Source organism: Heterodontus francisci, chromosome 19 (genome assembly GCF_036365525.1).
Source record: "Heterodontus francisci isolate sHetFra1 chromosome 19, sHetFra1.hap1, whole genome shotgun sequence".
Lineage (NCBI taxonomy): Eukaryota > Metazoa > Chordata > Chondrichthyes > Heterodontiformes > Heterodontidae > Heterodontus > Heterodontus francisci.
This window is the reverse complement of record NC_090389.1, coordinates 10,899,939-10,921,637: the sequence shown is the minus strand read 5'-3', so window position 1 is coordinate 10,921,637 and position 21,699 is coordinate 10,899,939. Positions and strand designations below refer to the sequence as shown.

General features: G+C 43.7%; 1 protein-coding gene across 4 annotated transcripts in view; it reads right to left on the bottom strand.

Annotated features, from left to right (window-relative positions):
• Positions 1-21,699, bottom strand: part of LOC137379949 (E3 ubiquitin-protein ligase RNF123) — a 536,536-nt gene that overhangs the window by 268,761 nt on the left and 246,076 nt on the right. For all 4 annotated transcript variants that reach the window (XM_068051365.1, XM_068051363.1, XM_068051364.1 and 1 more), the window contains one exon: positions 9,947-10,031. In XM_068051365.1, coding sequence (XP_067907466.1) covers positions 9,947-10,031 — 85 coding nt within the window. The remainder of the gene's footprint in view (positions 1-9,946; positions 10,032-21,699) is intronic.

The window sequence follows — 21,699 nt, the reverse complement described above, 5'->3', positions numbered from 1 at the left end:
ACACAGTACTCAAGTTGTTGCCTTATTGATGATTTATATAGTTCCAGCATAACCTCCCTGCTCTTATATTCTATACCGTGGCTAATAAAGGTACGGGTTCCACATGCCTTCTTAACCACCTTATAGACCTGTCCTGTTACCTTTAGGGATCTGTGGACATTCACTCCAAGATCCTCACTTGATAGTTTCTTGCAGTCTGCAGCTATCCTCCTTGCTATCAACCACATGGCCAATTTTTGTGTCATCTGCAAATTTCTTGATCATTTCCCCTACATTTACGTCCAAATCGTTAATATATACCGCAAAAAACAGGGCACCTTGTACTGAGCCCTGCAGAACGCCAGTCTGTCATGTGGGACCTTGTCAAAAGCCTTGTTAAAATACATGTAGACCACATCAACTGCACCACCCTCATCAATCCTCCTTGTTACTTCGTCAAAAAATTCAATCAAGTTCGTCAGACAAGATCTTTCCTTAAATCCATGTTGACTGTCCTTGATTAATGACAGTTTATCCAGTCTTAGAATTGATTCCAATAATTTGTCTGCTGCTGAGGTTAGACTGACTGGCCTGTAATTATTCGGTTTATCCCTCACTCCCTTTTTAAACAAAGGTATAATGTTAGCAGTCCTCCAATCCTCCGGCACCACACCTGTATCCAGTGAGGCCTGGAAAATAAAGGTCAGACCCTCCGCTATTTCCTCCCTGGCTTCTTTTAACAGCCTGGGGTACATTTCATCCAATCATGGTGAGTTATCCACTTTTAAGGATCCTAATCCCATTAATACTTACTCCCTCCCCATGTTTATCACATCCAGTATTTCACACTCTTCCTCTTTAACTACAATAGCTGCATCGTACCCCTCTTCTGTGAAGACAGATGCAAAGTATTCATTAAGAACCATAGCAACATCTTCTGCCCCTACACATAGGTTACCTTTTTGGTCTTTTATGGGCCCTACTCTTTCCTTAGTTATCCTCTTAATGTGTTGATAAAACATCTTTGGGTTCAGCTTGATTTTGCTTGCCATTATTCTTTCATGCCCTCTCTTTGCTTTCCTAATTTCCTTTTTGATTTCACCCCTCCACTTTCTATACTCCTCTCTGTTTTTTGTAGTATTGAGTTCTTGGTGTCGGACATAAGCTTTCCTTTTCGGCCTTATCTTACCCTTTAAGCTCCTTGACATCCATGGGGCTCTAGATTTGGCCATTGCACACTTTTCTTTGTGGGAACATGATTACTGTGAACCCCTTGAATCTCTCCTTTGAATACCTCCCACTGTTCGGACACTGGTTTACCTTCAAGTAGCTGTTTCCAGTCCATTTTCGCTAAATCACTCTTCAGCTTAGTAAAATTGGCTTTGCCCGAATTGAGAACGCTGACTCTTGTTCTGTCTCTGTCCTTTTTCATAATTATGTTAAAACTGACTGAATTAGTGTAGGATTAGTATAAATGGGTGGTTGTTGGTCGGCACAGACTCGGTGGGCCGAAGGGCCTGTTTCAGTGCTGTATCGCTAATCTAATCTAAAAGCTTTTACAATCTGTTTTTATATTACTGGTTAGTTTACTCTTATATTCAGTTTTTTCCCTTGTATCAAATTTTTGGTTGCCCTATGCCGGTTTCTAAAGACTCCCAATCCTATTCCTAGACTGCCAAACCAGTGGAAATAGTTTCTCTTTACTTACCCTATTTGTTCCCCTTCATATCTTGAAAACTTCGATCAAATCACCCGTTAACATTCTAAATTCCAGGAAATACAATGCTAGTTTATGTACTCTCCTTGTAATTTAACCCTTAAATCCAGGTATCAGTCTGGAAAATCTAAGCTGCACTCCAAGGCTAATATATCCTTCCTAAGGCGTGGCGCCAAGACTACTTAACTGTACTCCATGTGTCGGCCAACTAGGACTTTGTATGCCTGAAGCATGACTTCTACCCCCTTGTATTGCTATCCTCTAGATATAATGGCCAGAATGTTCATGACATTTTAATGATGTATCTGAATCTCCAAGTTCCATTGGAGTGCCACTGTTTCTAGCTTTTCACCATTTAGAAAGTACCTTGTTCTGTGCTTTTATGGATGACCTCACGTTTGCCTACATTGAAATCCATTTGCCACTGTTTTGCCCATTCAATTTTCTCTCAACATCTCTTCATAACTTTATGCTTCCATTTACACTGCTTACAATACCACCTAACTTAGTGTCATCAATTTTGGATATGTAGCTTTCTCTCCCATCATCTAAGTCATTAACAAATACAGTGCAAAGTTGAGGCCCCAACACAGATCCTTGCAGAACACCACTAGTCACATCCTGCCAAATAGAGTAACTGCCCATTACCTCTACTGACTATCTCCTGCCACATAGCCAATTTCCTAACCAGGTCAAAAATTTGCCTTCAATTCCACAAACTTCAACTTTAGCTAACCCTCTCTTATGAGGGACTTTATCAAATTCCTTCTGAAAGTCCATATAAATAACATCCATAGATGTTCCACTGTCCATGCAAGGAATCTTACAGGTAAGGCAGATGAATTGAGGCCGTTGATTAACACATGGGACTATGATATTATTGCTATCACAGAGACATGGTTGAGGGAAGGGCAGCACTGTCAGCTCAATATTCCAAGATGTAGAATATATATATAGATATATATGGCGGGGGGGGGGGGTTAGAAAAGAGGAGGCGGCATTGTACTATTGATCAAGGAGTCAATTACTGCAGTAAGGAGGGATCATATCTTAGATGGTTCCTCAAATGAGGCCATATGGGTCGAACTTAAAAACAAAAAGGGGGCAAATACTTGGCTGGGAGTTTACTACAGGCCTCCAAATAGTCAGGGAGAGACAGAGGAGCAGATATGTAGGCAAATCTCAGAGAGGTGTAAAAATAATAGGGTACTAATAGTAGGGAATTTCAACTTCCCCAATATTAACTGGGATAGTCTTAGTGCAAAAGCTTAAAGGGGGCGGAATTCTAAAGGAGAGCTTTTTGAGCCAGCACGTAGAAAGTCCTACAAGAGAAGGGGCTGGACTGGACCTAATCCCAGGGAATGAAGCCGGACGAGTGGTAGAAGTGTCAGTGGGGGAACATTTTGGGGATAGTGACCATAACTCTAAGATTTAAGGTAGTTATGGAAAAGGACAAAGATGGACCGGAAATAAAGGTACTGAATTGGGGGAAGGCGATTTCAATAAGATAAAACAGGATCTGGCCAAAGTGGACTGTGAACAGCTACTTGTAGGAAAGTCTACATCAGACCAGTGGGACCCATTCAAAAAGGAAATAGTGAGAGTTCAGGGTCAGCCCGTAAAAGGTGAAGGGTAGGACCAACAAGTTCAGGGAACCCTGGATGTCAAGGAATATAGAGGATTGGATAAGGAAAAGAAAGGAGGCTTATGGCAAATTCAGGGGCTGAAAACAGCAGAGGCCCGAGAGGAGTATAGAAAGTATAGGGGTGTACTGAAAAAAGTAATTAGGAGAGCAAAGAATGTAGATGAAAAAACACTGTGATGATGGATAGGAAGACAAAGAGTTCATAAAGGAGGAGCAGTACCTGTCAGTCTCAATCAAAATCAGAGATTCTGGTCTGCACTGAAATTGCCTTGCAGGAAGCACCAGTCAGCTCTCGCTCCCCTGTGGACCCCCCAGTAGGAGGGACCAAAAACAACCTGAAACTGGATGCAGTATACTCTTTGCCTGAAGCCCCGCCCTTTAACTGGCACAGGGGTAGGTCTAAAAAGCTTGTTGATCACGTTTGCAAGCTGTTATCAGTACACAAGCTTCTGATTTGGGAGGTTACAGTAAACTGCAGCACACTCAACTGCGCTTGGTTACAATGATACACCTCTGATTGGACATCACCACATTTACTTAGCTGCTACATGGCAGCTAAAGATATTGGAATACTGTGAGCATCCAGTAAGTACACTGCAGCTCCCCTAAACATTGTCGTGTGTTCTGCGGAACAATGTAACTAGACATGATTGGGTGTGCCACCAACTACTGCAGCCACCCACTGAATGATGTGGTGGCTGCTGTAACCAAACACGGTCAGGTTACTGCATCCAAACTCAAACATTGTATTTTTTAAATGCAAGCAGCTAAATGGCACAGATATGCAGTGACAAAGGGGTTGACCAGGCAGACCCAGCTCCTGGTGAATAATTGTAGAGTCCTACTGTGCTGGAGAAAGAACTCATACGTCATCAGGCCTTTTATGGCAATTAACTTACCATTAACAGATAGAATTCAAAGATATTAGAAACTGCTCAAGGAATTTAAATAAGTAATTAAATATGATAGTAATTAAACCTGTGGCAGCATTAATCACAGAAAAATGGACAATGCTGCAGCTCGTTGCGCTGGACAATTTCACATAGCGTGTAAACTACGACACCTTCAAGGCAGAACACGAAAGCTGGTCTAATCTTACATTCAAGGATGCAGTTAAAAAATGAAAGTATTGGTTAAAGTTAAAACAAGACCAGCACTGGGACCACAAGAGTGTCTTCCCTTACTGGTTACAGTTGTGGTAAACTCCTATTATAGAAATGAAGGTAAGGGAAAGAAAGCAGTAAAAATGTAGGAGTATCAGCAGCAAGAAAACCAACGAAATCACTGATTACTCCGAGTTTTTGAGGAAGGATGTGATGATGGCTTTGAGAGGTAGGGATCAGTGACTGACTCTAGAGGGAACCACTGATAATATTAAATAGCATGGAGTCAGGAAGAGGAGTTGGGTTCTCAAGTGGATCAGGCGTCAGTCAGGGAACTCCTAGGGAACTGTAATTATATCATCATAAGGTTGAGGTTAGGCATGGAAAAAGACAAGGAGCAATCTGAAGTAAAAAATACGAAACTGGAGGAAGGCCAATTTCAGTGGGGTGAGAACAGATTTGTCCCAGGTAAATTGGGATCAAAGACTTGCAGACAAAGCTGTAACGGAACAATGGGCTGCCTTCGAAGAGATGGTTTGGGTACAGTCAAGTACATTTTCACAAGGAGCAAAGGTACGGCAACCAAAACTTCAGCTCCCTGGATGAAAAAGGTTGTGTATGACGGATGTCAGGCTGATAATACAAGTGAGGACGAGACTGAATATACAAAGTTCAGAGGGGAAGTGAAAAAGGAAATAAGAGAGGCAAAAGAGAATGAGAAGAGATGGACAAATAACTTAAAATCCTGTTTTCTACAATGAATACAATATAATTGACTGTATTAATTAGAGATACAGCACTGAAACAGGCCATTCAGCCCACCGAGTCTATGCCGACCAACAACCACCCATTTATACTAATCCTACATTAACCCCATATTCTCTACCACATCCCCACCATTCTCCTACCACCTACCTACACTAGGGGCAATTTACAATGGCCAATTTACCTATCAACCTGCAAGTCTTTGGCTGTGGGAGGAAACTGGAGCACCTGGCGGAAACCCACGCAGACACAGGGAGAACTTGCAAACTCCACACAGGCAGTACCCAGAACTGAACCCGGGTCGCTGGAGCTGTGAGGCTGCAGTGCTAACCACTGTGCCACCCAAATTCATTTCCTGGAATGTTCATCACAAAATGCATTGATAAAATGATGGCACAGCTGATCAATGCCAACTGCTTCAGTCACCTTTACAACTGGACTATCTGGTTCTAACCCAATTGCCCAGCACTCTGGAAACTTTAACAGAGCGTCACAATTGGCTCGGAAAGCTAACAGCAACTGTGCATGTGGAATGAAGAGTCCTCAAATCTTCAAGCAATTCTGAGCAATGAGCGATTGGGTTGGAGAGGGCTGCTGGCTGCTCATTACAATGGGAAGATAATGTAGTTGCAGCTCCTTTAGAACAGCAGTGCACTAAGTTCAGGGATTAATTTCACTCCAGATTTCACTTAACCCATGAGCAGCAAAATTTAACACTACGACGGGCACCTGCTTGATGCAGACAGCGGAAGTGCCAGAGGACTGGAGGACAGCGAATGTTTCAAGAAGGGTAGCAGGGATAAACCAGGTAATTACAGGCCGGTGAGTCTAACATCAGTGGTTGGGAAATTATTGGAAAAAATTCTGAGGGACAGGATTAATCTCCACTTGGAGAGGCAGGGATTAATCAAGGATAGACAACATAGCTTTGTCAGGGGGAGATCATGTCTAACAAATTTGATTGAATTTTTCGAGGATGTGAATAGGGGTGTAGGTGAGGGTAAAGCAGTTGAAGAAGTCTACATGCACTTCAGTGACATTTTTGATAAGGAGAGATTGGTCAAGAAGGTAACAGTCCATGGGATCCAGGGCAATTTGGCAAATTGGATCCAAAATTGGCTTAGTGGCAGGAGTCAGAGGGTGATGGTTGAGGGTTGTTTTTGCAAGTGGAAGCCTATGACCAGTGGCGTACCGCAGGGACTGGTGCTGGGACCCTTGCTGTTTGCAGTGTACATTAATGATTTAGATGTGAATATAGGAGGTATGATGAGTAGGTTCGCAGATGACACAAAAATTGGTGGTGTCGTAAATAGTGAGGAGGAAAGCCTTGGATTACAGGACGATATAGATGGGCTGGTAAGATGGCAGAGCAGCGGCAAATGGAATTTAATCCTGAGAAGTGTGAGGTGATGCATTTTGGGAGGACTAACAAGGCAAGGGAATATACAATGGATGGTAGGACTCTGGGAAGTACACAGGGTCAGAGGGACTTTGGTGTACCTGTCCACAGATCACTGAAGGCAGCAGCACAGGTAGATAAGGTGGTTAGAAAGGCCTATGGGATACTTGCCTTTATTAGCCGAGGCATAGAATATAAGAGCAGGGAGGTTATGACGAATCTGTATAAAATGCTAGTTAGCCCTCAGCCGGAGTACTGTGTACAGTTCTGGTCGCCACACTACAGGAAGGATTGCACTGGAGAGGGTACAGAGGAGATTCACCAGGATGTTGCCTGGGCTGGAGCATTTCAGCTATGAAGAGAGACTGAAAAGGCTAGGGTTGTTTTCCTTAGAACAGAGAAGGCTGAGGGGGGACCTGATAGAGGTATATAAAATTATGAGGGGCATAGATAGGGTAGATAGGAAGAAACTTTTTCCCTTAGCGGAGGTGTCAATAACAAGGGGGCATAGATTTATGGTAAGGAGCAGGAAGTTTAGAGGGGATTTGAGGAAAAATTGTTTTCACCCAGAGGGTGGCTGGAATCTGGAACACACTGCCTGAAGGGGTGGTAGAGGCAGGAACCATCACAACATTTAAATAGTATTTAGATGAGCACTTGAAATGCCATAGCATACAAGGCTACAGGCCAAGTGCTGGAAAATAGGATTAGTATAGATAGGCTTGATGGCCGGCACAGACATGGTGGGCCGAAGGGCCTGTTTCTGTGCTGTATAACTCTATGACTCTATGACAAAGCAGCCAATTTACACACAGTAAAGTACTACTTTTAGCAATGAAATGGATGACTAGGTCGTCTGTTTTTTGTGGTACAGCTGAAGGATAAATAATGGTCTTCCAAATATTGATAGAGCTCCCCTGTTCCTCAAACAGTGCCATGGGATCTTTTATATCCAACCGAGAGGGTGAAAGTGCTACCACTTTACAAAGCCGAGGATCAGCTTTTTCTAATTCTACTGGGAGTGAAAGATTTTTGATAAGAGTCTGACTCTTCCTTGTACCAACTGTTCTCAAGAAATCATTAATGTTTCATTAGATTTTATCCAAACTTTCTAAATTCCTTGTGCCTAGACTAGGCTCCTTTTTGATTCATACTTGGGAATCTCCTGACTTAATGGCACAACTGCACACTATCCTAACCAGCTGACTCATTATGAGCTCTCGACCACATTGTTTATGGTGATGCTGACTTTTATTACAGATTATTCATTACACCCTGTAATATTTATTACATTCATTAAAAATGCTCTCAAACTTCAACTATCTTTATTGAGGAGGAGAAATCTTCTGGATAAAATGGAGACAAACATTTTTAAACCAAATCCAAATCAATGTTATGGATTTATTATTATGGAATTTTATCCCTGTTGACTATCTTCTGCATTGACAGCTTCTCCTAATCCTCGACTAATGCCCTTTCTGACTTTCCTCTTTGAAGGTTACGGGCTGCTCCTACTCTGTGGCGCTGAGCACGAGTGCTCCAATATTTGGCAGCAATATTCTGGACAGGAATGCCTGGGCTTCCCCCTGTTTAATGACAGCTGCAGCTGAAAGGTCTTGCATACTGTTGACCCTCACCAGCACAACACAAACAAGCAGTCAGCTTCTGTGGTGAGGGCTGACTTCTGGTGTACCTTCAAGAGACAGTTGGATTGATTCTTGCATCATACAAGACGTCGGTACCAAGTAACAACAATCATGATCAACATCGTCGCCTGGACTAGTTTTGATTGTCGAGAGAGATTGGAGAGAAATTTGCTTTTTTTTTTTGTCATAATTGACCATGAGAGTATTTAAATCTGGTTTTTCATCTTTCTCACGAGATTACATGCGACCTAAGTGTCTGGGTTGTAATGCACGAGACATCACAACTGTACAGGACAGGTTGAATGGACAAGCTGGCATTTTCTAACCTGATATCTTGTTCATGTAATCACAACACAAAATTACACCACTTTTAGATGCATCAAAACTGCACCCTGGCCTGAGGACACCTGAAGACAAGTAAAACTCAAGAGTTCTGAAAGCAGCAATCTAACAGTGGCTTATTAAAATTGAGAAAAGATATTTTTAAACAATCCACACTAATATCCTTGATATCATGGGCTGCCCAGGTGGTTTTGACCTGTCTTTTATCTCCTCAACCAGACCTCTCCTTAAGATATTACTCAGATGCCCATAAACTTGCCAGGAGTTCATTCTCCTGCATTACACCAGTTGTGGATTTAAGCCCCACTCAACAGACTTCAGCATACAATCTAGGTTGACACACCTGTGCAGCACAGACGGAGTGCTGCATTATCAGAGGTGCCATCTTTTCAGATGAGATGTTAAATCAAGGCCCCCTCTGCTTGTTCAGAACGATGCAAAAGATTCCACTTCACTATTCAAACAGCAGGGGATTTTCATCATGGTCTGGCCCACATTTAATCCTTAACCAACGTCACAAACAAATAATTCGATCATTCATCTCTTTGGCTGTGTTGGCTACCTTGCTTTGTGCAAATTGGCTGCCATGTTTACCTACAAAACACCAGTGACTGGACTTCACAAGTACTTGATTAGCTGTGAAACACTTTGGGACACCCTGAAGACATGTTAAATTGTTAAATAAATGCAAGTTCTTCCTATATCACAAAAACTTTTTGCTGCCCGTATATGTTGACTCCTTTCAGTGTTCCAACCATCTCTCCACTTCTTAAAAATCACAGCTGGATTGCCCAGTTGGACTGTCAGTATTTGTTTACTCGCAGTGGGCTACAACACAGTGGGTGTCCAATCTTCTATCATCATAGGAAGAAACGTAGGAACAGGAGTTGGCCATTCAGCCCCTCGAGCTTGTTCTGCCATTCAATTGGATCATGGCATTTTAGTTTCATTTTTTTTCTCAGGGCAAAACAGGATGGAGTACCTGTCTCTAATATATAGTTATGCAATTCCCAGTTCAAGTAAGTTTAATGATAGCTATGACATTAAACTATCTTCACTGTAGTGAAGTGCTCTCCTGTGCAGAAACCCAAGTACAAAGTAGTAGGGACAGCTGGCAGCTCAGTGGACTGATGTGCAAATCACAAGGCTTTAAACACAACTGAACAGGGAAAACCATCTGACCAAGGTAGCTCCTATCTGACATTAAGTTCTTTTGAGGGACAGTAACCCATGTAATTTTGCTTCATTTCATTTGTATATGGCTTAAACAAATGAGGAAAACTGATAGAGGCACCATCACCAGTTACAGGGATAACCCCTCAGTGATGTTATTGACCTGCTGATACTCACTCTGCAGGCTTGGCATGTTAGCATCTTCAGGTTTGCTTTTCAGCAAGTGAGGGAGTCGCGTATACCTGTATCCGAATCCACATCCCTAAAAACAGAAACAGAGAATTAAACCAATAGAAAACTTATGAAAGCAGATTTCCAGTGACACAGGTCCCAAATACTCCCTTATGTCTGGCCTTTACCACTCAGGTGCAAGATATGGAGCTACCAAGACTGTTGGCACGATGCCTACTGTTCAAACTCCTCTCAATAATTACAATATGAAATTCACAGCAGCCTTGTGGGGAGGTGAGTGAGTCTGCGCAGGCAGGCCCTATTTCAAGGTATTGCTGATAACTAATCAGCCTCTCTTTTTTCAGACTGGCCCAATCACACAGGGAAATCAGAGGGAGTCTTCCTTGCCTATCAAATTGAGCGGGAGAATGTTGTCCCAGCTTGTGGTCGCTTATCTCTAGTCTGTTCAGTGTGGCACAGAGGGATGCCTGGCCATGCTCCCTCTCATCAACAACTGGCGTGTAGCTCAGGCAGGCATAGGAAACCCCAGTTTCTCTACAACACTACAATACCTTCACATTAGCTAAATACTATGCTGCAAGTGAACAAATAGTTTTTTTTACTAAGTAATAAAGATGGTTGACAGCAGCCAGGCATAAGACTTGTGTCAGATCAAGCAACAACAGGTAACACACATGTAAAGAATGGCCCAGGAATGAGCAAATGGATCAACACAATCCAACCCAACTTGATAGCTTATGATTTGTAATGAGCTGACAAGATCTGAATGACACACATCCGCACACATTGTCCTATTTGAGAGATTCTTTGGCAGGACAGAAATCTCTCAAAGAAACCATAAAAACCTTTAGCAGCACATTACCAGTAATACTAATTAAACCAACTACACAAATAGGAAATAAATTTGACAGATTTACGGGACTATTCTGGCAAGTGTGGATCTAAAGTAAGACCGCTTCTTTTAGTGTAAGTGTACAAGGCCAGCCAGTAACCATGAAGCTCACTAGTGCTTGTAGAACATGATGTCAATTGTAAAGAACATTTCTCAGATCAGAATTGTATTGAATCTATGGTTCAACAAGAGGGTTGGTGATGGGAGAACAAACTGTACAGGGGTATCTAATCTGCAGCTCACCATTTATATGTACTCCACAAACATATTCTCTGCTCATCACAATGTCTAAAACAGGAGATCCACCAGTGTGTAGCCAATTACAGAAAATTAACTTTCAATTTAAAATAAATTTCTTCATAACCAGCAACTTAATGCACTGATAAATTAAAACTCTTAAAACGGAAAATGGCTTGAAATGGTTGCCAGGGTCTGACAGTAAGTTACATATTTGTTCAGTGACACAGGAGATTTACAGTCTGTTAATAGCAGAGATGGTTAGTACGTACAGTAATGGTTTTGCAATAGTCAATACACTGCCTAATTAACAGTAAGTGTTTTTAATCAGTTGTGCGAGATGAATCAGGAATCCTATCACATTCCAAGTTAGAAATTATGCATTTTAAGATCTCTTGATGTGATGTGGTCACTCTAAATTAGATTACTAAATGCTGAGAGAGAAGCTCCCAACTAGCTGCATCTGCTGACTTATTATCTAAATGTCCAAGATGATAAAAATCACTGTCTGGTATGCTAAATGTCACTTCAAAGGCATATTGCTAGGCAAAGTGTTTTTGATTGGAAAACTAGTAGAGAAAATACTTGTTGCTGACTTTATCCTGAATTTAATCAAGTGAGGATAAAGGGTTTGGTAATCATACAATGCAACAGTATGGAAGGAGGCCATTCAGTCCACTATGCCTGTGCCAAAATGTGCTAATAAATTTGGGGCCAGCATCTCAGTGAAATTCAGAAAATATCACTTTAGTTTTCTCAGCTTTATTGAACTTTGGAAGACACGTTTTGATTTCCTGTATCCCTATTTTGAATTTCAAAAGATACCAAAAGAATCCCCCAGGAGCAACCTCCCAGCTTGAGTCCCTTGCAAATGCTGCACTGCAGCCTGTGTGATGGTGGCTTGTGGAGATTATGTGATGGTTTAACATAACTTCATGTATAAGTTTTCTATTACAAGCGCTGGTCCAGGTTTGGTATTGCTAAGAGTTAGTGGGTTTGGCAGGGGCATTGTTGCATCTTTCTTAGACTTAAGGAGGTACAAGTTCAAAGTTCTGTAATCTAGTGAATCCTACTGTACTGATTTCCTGCTGTCTCATTTTCACAAACCTCAGCAAGTTCTTCAGTTCTGTTTAAACTGCACAATACAAAGCATTTAGTGATGGAAGGTTTACAATGAATGATATTATTAGTAAGAAAGGACAAACTTGCATTTATTTAGCGCCTTTCACAGCCTCAGGGCATCCCAAAGGGTTTTAGTCAATTAATTACTTTTGAAGTATAGTCAGTCATGTAAAGTAGGAAACGTGGCAGTCAGTTTTCCCACAGCAAGATCCCCACAAACAGAAATATGATGACAAAATCATCTGTTTTAGTGACAATAGTTAAGGGATAAATTTTGCTGAGGAAAGAACTCCTCTGCTCTTCTATGAATAGTGCCGTGGGACATTTCACATCCAGCTGAGGATTGACAAGACCTAGTTCAACATCTCATCTGAAAGACATCACCTCCATACTGTACGGCACTCCCTCAGTATTGCACTGAAATGTCAACACAGATTTTATGCTGAAGTCTCCATGGCTTGAACCCACGTCCTTCTAATTCAGAGTGATCGACACAGTGGTTGCAGAACAGAGCACATCACAGAGTGCAAAAGTTGGGAATTCTCCACAGATGGGGAGCAAGGTTTATGCCTCCAATATTTGTAGTGTTTCATGTTGCAGGTAAATATTTAATTTTGTAGTGGAATTACAGATATACTTTTTGTGCTGAGACAGATCCAGGAGAAGTGGAGAGAACAAATCAGGAGCCTGTATGCTAGATCTCATCAAGGCATTCAATACAGTCAGCCAGGACAGACTTTGGAAGTTACTAGCTGGATTGGGGTGCTCTCAAAGGTTCCTCATCATTCCCTGCAAATGCACAAAGGCCGGGTCAAGCAGAATGGAGCCATCTAAGACAGCTTGCCTATCTTCAAGGGTCTTCAGGAAGGGTGTGTTCTGGCACCAATCCTTTTCTTTATTGTCTTCAGTATGATGCTTCAAGAGGCAAAAGCAGGCTTAACAGAAGGCATCCACATCTGCTTCCAAACAGACAGCAGTCTCTTCAACCTGCGACGACTACTAGAACATAGCAAAACCACAGAACAGCTTATTGTGGAGCTTCTGTTTGCTGAATGATTGTGCTCTTCTGGCACACATGGTGGAGGCAATGCAGCTCAGTGTAAACTGTTTCTCTGAGGCAGCAAATGCCTTTGGCCTTACTATTATCCTAAAGAAAATAGAAGAGCTTTACCAACCATGGCCCCAAGGAAATTACAATCTGCCACAGATCAGCACTGACAGCAGCAACTTCAATGCAGTAGAACAGTTTACCTATCTAAGTAGCATTATCTCAAATGATGCCACTGTCAACAAGGACATAGACAATCAACAGTCCAAGGCCAACAGCTCCTTTGACTGCCTCGTCAAGCCATTCACTACACCTGTTTGTTCATTCTTTCACGGGATGTGGGTATCAGTGGGTAGGCCAGCATTTATTGCCTGTCCCTAATTGCCCTTGAGAGGTGGTGGTGAGCTGCCTTAGGAACATAGGAAGATAGGAACAGGAGTAGGCCATTCAGCCCCTCGAGCCTATCCTGCCATTCAATGAGATCATGGCTGATCCATGGCCTAACTCCATATACCTGCCTTTGGCCCATATCCCTTAATATCTTTGCTTAACAAAAATCTATCTCAGATTTAAAATGAACAACTGTTCTAGCTTCAACTGCTGTTTGTGGGAGAGAGTTCCAAACCTCTACCACCCTTTGTGTGAAGAAATGCTTCCGAACATCTCTCCTGAACGGTCTGGTCCTAATTTTTAGACTATGCCCCCTAGTTTTAGAATCTCCAACCAGTGGAAATACTTTATCTTTATCTAGCCTGTCTTTACCTGTTAATATCTTGAAGACTTCGATCAGATCACCCCTTAATCTTCTAAATTCTAGCGAAAACAGGCCTAATTTGTGTAATCTCTCCTCGTAACTTAACCCCTATAGTCCAGGTATCATTCTTGTAAACCTACGTTGCACTCGCTCCAAGGCCAATATATCCTTCCTAAGGTGTGGTGCCCAGAACTGCTCACAGTACTCCAAGTGGGGTCTAACCAGGGTTTTGTACAGCTGCAGCACAGGCTCTGTGTCTTTATACTCCAATCCTCTAGAGATAAAGGCTAGCATTCCATTAGCCTTTTTGATTATTTTCTGCAGTTGCTTTTGGCATTTTAAAGATCTATGCACCTGAACCCCCAAGTCTCTTTGGACATCCACTGTACTTAACCTCTTCCCATTTAGAAAATACCCTGCTCTATCCTTTTTTGGTCCAAAATGGATAATCTCACATTTGCCCGCATTGAAATCTATTTGCCACAGTTTTGTCCACTCACCTAGTCTTAATATCTCTTTGCAATTTTATGCTATCATCTAAACTGTCTACAATGCCGCCTAACTTTGTATCATCAGCAACTGCTGCAGTCCATGTGGGGTAGGTAGACTCAGTGCTGTTAGGAAGGATGTTCCAGGATTTGGACCCAGCAACAGTGAAGGAACGGTGATATAGTTCCAAGTCAGGATGGTGTGTGGCTTGGAGGGGAACTTGCAGGTGGTGGTGTTCCCATGCATCTGCCGCCCTTGTCCTTCTAGGTGGTAGAGATCTCAGGTTTAGAAGGTACTGTCGAAGGAGCCTTGATGAGTTGCTGCTGTGCGTCTTGTGAATGGTACACACTGCTGCCGCTGTGCGTCGGTGGTAGATGGAGTGAATATGGAGGGTGGTGGATGAGGTACCAATCAAGTGGGCTGCTTTGTCCTGGAGGGTGTCGAGCTTCTTGACTGTTGTTGGAGCTGCACTCATCCAGGCAAATGCAAAGTATTTCACAACACTCCTGATTTGTGTCTTGTTGATGGTGGACGGGCTTCGGGGAGTCAGGTGGTGAATTGCTCGCCGCAGAATTCCCAGCCTCTGAACTGCTCTTGTAATCACAGTATTTATATGGCTGGTCCAGTTCAGTTTCTAGTCTATTGTTACTCCCCAGGATGTCGATAGTGGGGGAGTCAGCGATTATAATGCCATTGAATGTCAAGGGGAGATGTTTAGATTCTCTCTTGTTGGAGATGGTCATTGCCTGGCACTTGTGTGGCGCAAATGTTACTTGCCACTTATCAAGCCAAACCTGAATGTTGTCCAGGTCTTGCTGCATATGGACACAGTCTGTCTCAGTGTGTGAGGAGTCACAAATGGTGAACACTGTACAATAATTAGCAAACATCCCCACCTCTAACCTTATGATGGAGGGAAGGTCATTGATGAAGCAGTTGAAGATGGTTAAGCCTAAGACACTACCCTGAGGAACTCCTGCAGTGATGGCCTGGCACTGAGATGACTGACCTCCAACAACCATAACCATCTTCCTTTGTGCTAGGTATGACTCCAATCAGTGGAGAGTTTTCCCCGATTCCCGTTGACTCCAGTTTTGCTCGGGCTCCTTGATGCCATACTCGGTCAAATGCTGCCTTGATGTCATGGGCAGTTACTCTCACCTCACCTCGAGTTCAGCTCTTTTCTCCACGTTTGGATCAAGGCTGCAATGAGGTCAGGAGCTAAGTGGCCCTGGCGGATCCCAAACTGAGAGCCAGTGGGCAGGTTATTTTACTGCCACTTGATAGCACTGTCGACGACACCTTCCATCACTTTGCTGATGATCGTGAGTAGACTGGTGGGGTGGTAATTGGCCTGGTTGGATTTGTCCTGTTTTTTGTGTACAGGACATGCCGGGGCAATTTTCCACATTGCTGGATAGATGCCAGCGTTGTAACTGTACTGGAATAGCATGGCTCGGGCTGTGGCCAGTTCTGCAGCACAAGTCTTCAGTACTATTGCTGGAATGTTGGCAGGATCAATAGCCTTTGCAGTGTCCAGTATCTTCAGCCATCACCAAGGGTCAGAATCATGGGTTCTGTATAGAAAACAAAAGCGACTGCTGGAGCACTTCCAGCAAAGCTGTCTTCAATCCACCATCAACATCAAATGACTGGACAAGATCACAAACAATGAAGTCCTCAACAGATCCAATCTGCCCAGCACTGAATGTATTCTTTTACAATGCGAATTGTGCTGGGCAGGACATGCGTCACACAGGGAGGATTCCAGAATGCCAAAAGCATTCTGGTGAACTATGCTCCGGTAAGCGAGATCGAGGTGCAACGCGCAAAGACTTCAGAGATTAGCTGAAAGATTAACTCCAGCTGAAACTGACCAATGGGTGTGGGAGCATGAGGTTGCTGACAGAGACAGCTGGCGTACAATGAGGAAAGCAGCCTATAAGTTTGAAACAAATAGGCACGAGGCTGCTGACGAAAGGAGCAGACAACAGAAGGCGTCTGCTTATACCAAAGTCCCTCCAAACTAGGAGTTTATGTGACCAACTACTCAAGAACCTGCAGATCAAGAATTGGCTTCTTCAGTCACCGATGATCAGGCCAACTACCACAGATACAAGCTTCCCCATGATCTTCACTTGCGAAGAATCAGCCATCATCAATTGTAGCGGTTCATGTTAACGGTAAACATTTAATTTAATCTACCTATAACTTAAACTAGATCTAGTAATTAGTTAAAAGCCTAAAAACTATAAACTAAGCATAAATAGAGTGAGAGAGAAAGTCCATTATAGAGCACAGACTTGACGGGAGGCAGCAGTATGCATTCAGCGAATCTAAACAAAAGTAAAACTTATCAAGGAAGGAAATCACAGGACAGCATTTGGGTGATCGATTGGTGAATATTACCGTTATCATCTTTTTCTTTCTGTTCGAGCAGGAGGTTAAATGAAGAAATTTAACTAGTCGTCCAATAAATAGAGGCATGGCAGGGCACCTCAGTTCCATTGAATGTACATCCAGTGTCATGATGGAATTCTAGGATGCTTCTCATGTCCTGAACAACCACATGTGCAAGAAGTTTCATCTGCTGGAGGAGCTCGAGCTCCAGGTTTTAGAACTGGAGCAGCAGCTGGCATCACTGCGGTGCATCCACAAGGCTGAGGGCTCCATTGGTTGCACATTCCTGGAGGCAATCATCGTACAGCTTAAGAGTGTGCATGTAGGGAGGAAATAGGTGACCACATCTCGCTCCTCAACTGCTATTCAGTTCTGAATTCAGTTCTGGTGAAGGCAATGGCTTGTCTGGGGAGTGCAGCCAGAACCAAGGTCACAGCTCAGCTGTACAGGGTAAGGTTGGGATGGTGAAGGAAGGTCAGAAAAGCAATAGCGATAGGGGATTCAATAGTTAGGAGAATAGGCAGGCATTTCTGTGGCCACAAACATAACTCCAGGATGGCATACTGCCTCTCTGGTGCCAGGGTTCAGGATGTCACTGAACAAGCAGCTGAGGGGAAGCGTGAACAGCCAGAGGTTGTGATTCAAATTGATACAAATGACATAGGTAGAAATGGGATGAGGCCCTGCAGGCAGATTTTAGGGAGAAAGGAAAGAAATTAAAATTTGGGACCTCAAAAGGTAATAATCTCCAAATTTATCCCAGTGCCATACACTGTTGAATACAGAAATAGGAGGATAGTGTGGATCAATGCGTGGCTAGGTAGATGGTGCAGGAGGGTGGGCTTTAGATTCCTGGGACACTGGGATTGGTTCTGCGGGTGGTGGGACCTGTACAAGCCAGACAGGTGGTACCTCAACAGGGCCAGGACCAATACCATGATGGGAAGGTCGTCTAGTGCTGTTGGGGAGAGTTTAAACTAGCTTGGCAGAGGAATGGGAACCTGAGCATAGATTCAGAAGGGAGAAAAGCAAAGCTGGAAATGAAAGGCAGCAAATTAAGTGAGTACTTAAGTGAGCTTGAAATGGGCGGCACAGTGGCACAGTGGTTAGCAACGCAGCCTCACAGCTCCAAGGAACCGGGTTCGATTCTGGGTACTGCCTGTGCGGAGTTTGCAAGTTCTCCCTGTGTCTGCGTGGGTTTTCGCCGGGTGCTCCGGTTTCCTCCCACATCCAAAGACTTGCAGGTGATAGGTAAATTGGCCGTTGTAAATTGCCCCTAGTGTAGGGAGGTGATGGGGAATATGGGATTACTGTAGGGTTAGTATAAATGGGTGGTTATTGGTCGGCACAGACTCGGTGGGTCGAAGGGCCTGTTTCAGTGCTATATTTCTAAATAAAAAAATACAGAAAGCAGAAGAAACAAAGGCTAGAAAATAGAAAAAAAGAGAGTTGTTCAGTGATTGATGGTATATACTTCAATGCAAAGAGTCTAGTGAATAACACAGATGAGTTGAAGGCACAGATAACACTTGGAAGTATGATATCATAGCTATTAATGAAACATGGCTTCAGGAAAGTCAGCTCAACATTCCTGGTTACAGGATTCTCAGATGGGATAGTAGGAATAAAAAAGGAAGGGGAATTGCAATTTGGTTAAAGAAACAATCACAGCTGCAAGGAGGGATGATATGCTAGAAAGATCATTAAAAGAGCAAAAAAGGGGCAATCACAGTGCTGGGGTATACTCCTTTGGCCTCCTTGTCTCGAGAGACAATGGGTAAGCGCCTAGAGGTGGTCAGTGGTTTGTGGAGCAGCGCCTGGAGTGGCTATAAAGGCCAATTCTGGAGTGACAGACTCTTACTCAGGCGCTGCAGATAAAATTGGTTGTCGGGGCTGTTACACAGTTGGCTCTCTCCTTGCATTTCTGTCTTTTTTCCTGCCAACTGCTAAGTCTCTTCGACTCGCCACTCTTTAGCCCCGCCTTTATGGCTGTCCGTCAGCTCTGATGATCACTGGCAACTGACTCCCACGACTTGTGGTCAATGTTACAGGACTTCATGTCGCGTTTGCAGACGTCTTTAAAGCGGAGACATGGACGGCCGGTGGGTCTGATACCAGTGACGAGCTGGCTGTACAATGAGTCCTTGGGGATCCTGCCATCTTCCATGTGGCTCACATGGCCAAGCCATCTCAAGCGCCATTGGCTCAGTAGGGTGTATATGCTGGGGATGTTGGCCGCCTCAGGGACTTCTGCGTTGGAGATACAGTCCTGCCACCTGATGCCAAGGATTCTCCGGAGGCAGCGAAGATGGAATGAGTTGAGACACTGCTCTTGGCTGACATACGTTGTCCAGGCCTCGCTGCCGTAGAGCAAGGTACTGAGGACACAGGCTTGAAACACTCGGACTTTTGTGCTCCGTGTCAGTGCGCCATTTTCCCACACCCTCTTGGCCAGTCTGGACAAGCAGTGGACGCCTTTCCCATGCGCTTGTTGATTTCTGCATCGAGAGACAGATTACTGGTGATAGTTCAGCCTAGGTAGGTGAACTCTTGAACCACTTCCAGAGCGTGGTTGCCAATATTGATAGATGGGGCATTTCTGATATCCTGTCCCATGATGTTCGTTTTCTTGAGGCTGATGGTTAGGCCAAATTCGTTGCAGGCAGCTGCAATCCTGTCGATGAGTCTCTGCAGACACTCTTCAGTGTGAGATGTTAATGCAGCATCATCAGCAAAGAGGAGTTCCCTGATGAGGATTTTCCGTACTTCGGTCTTCGCTCTAAGACGGGCAAGGTTGAACAACCTGCCACCTGATCTTGTGTGGAGGAAAATTCCTTCTTCTGAAGACTTGAACGCAAGTGAGAACAGCAGTGAGAAGAAGATCCCAAACAGTGTAGGTGCGAGATCACAGCCCTGTTTCATGCCTCTCAGGATAGGAAAGGGGTCTGATGAGGCACCGCTATGCTGAATTGTACCTTTCATATTGTCATGGAATACCGTGGAATCTCCCTGCTCAGCATAGTGGGGAAAGTCTTCGCTCGAGTCGTTTTAAACAGACTCCAGAAGCTAGCTGAGCGTGTCTACCCTGAGGCACAGTGCAGCTTTCGAACAGAGGGATCCACCATTGACATGCTGTTCTTCCTTCGCCAGCTACAGGAGAACTGCCGCGAACAATAGATGCCCCTCTACGTTGTTTTCATAGATCTCACCAAAGTCTTTGACCTCGTCAGCAGATGTGGTCTCTTCAGACTACTAGCAAAGATCGGATGCCCACCAAAGCTACTAAGTATCATCACCTCATTCCATGACAATATGGGGTATACTATAGACCCCCAATCAATCAGACAGTGATAGATAAGGGAACATGTAGTATTTGAATGCAAATCAGTGGGGAGAGTAGTAGAAGACATTAAAGGAGGAGATAGAGAAGAATCAGAACAACTGTGTTCCCACAAAGCAAAAGGGTGGCACTCCCAAATCTGGACCCACCCCCACCCCAGAAGTTGAAGAACATACAGGGGAAGGATTAGACAAAAACCGGAACTTTATGACAGAAATCGAGAGTTCAATTCTGCAGAAAGCCTAGAGGAGTATAGAAAGTGGAGTGAAATTAAAAAGGAAATTAGGAAAGCAAAGAGAGGGCATGAAAAAATATTGGCAAGTAAAATCAAGGAAAACCCATTTACAAATACCTAAAGAGCAAGAGGTTAACTAAGGAACAAGTAGGATGTATTACAGACTAAAAAGGTAACCTATGTGTGGCGGTAGAAGACATGGGCATCATCCCACCGCCCTTGTAAACTACCACCCAATCTCCAACTTCCCTTTCCTCTCCAAAGACCTTCAATGTGTTGTCGTCTCCAAAATATGTTCCCATCTTTTCTGAAACTCCACGTTTGAAGCACTCCAATCAGGTTTCTGCCCCTGCCACAGTTTCGAAACAGCTTGTCAAAGCTACAAATGTCATCTTTTGTGACTGTGGCAAAGGTAAACTTTCCCACCACTTCCTTCTCGACCTGTCTGCAGCCTTTGACACGGGTGACCACACTATCCTACTCCAACACCTGTCCATTTTTATCTAGCTGGCACGACTGCTCTCACCTAGTTACATTCTTATCTATCTAATCGTAGCCAGAGAATCATCTGCAATGGTTTCTCTTTCTGCTCCCTCACTGTTACCTCTGGGGTCTCCCAAGGGTCTATCCTCAGCCCCCTCCTACTTCTCATCTGCATGTTGCCCCTTGGCGACATATTTGAAAGCACAGCTTTAGCTTTTACATGTAAGCTGACAGCACTCACCTTTAACTCACCACCACTTCTCTTGACTCCTCCACTGTTGCTCAATTATCAGACATCCAGTATTGGACGATATTTAATTTTCTCCAATTAAATATCGGAAAGACTGAAGCCATTGTTTTCAGTCACCACTCCAAACTCTGTTCCCTAGCTACCAACTCCATCCCCCTCTCTGGCAACAGTCTTAGATTAAGCCATTCTGTTCACAACCTTGGTGTCACATTTGACCCAGAGTATAAGTTTCCAACCTCATATTCGTGCCTTCGCTTAAACTGCCTATTCCCACCTCTGTAACATCACCTGACTTCACCCGTTTCAGCTCATCTGCTGCTGAAACCCTCATTCATACCTTCATTACCTCTAGACTTGACTATTCCAGCACACTCCTGGCTCATCTCCCACATTCAGCCCTCCTTAAAATTGTGGTCATCCAAAACTCGGCTGCCAGTGTCTTAACTCACTCCATTTTCTTATCACCCCTGTGTTCGCTGACCTACATT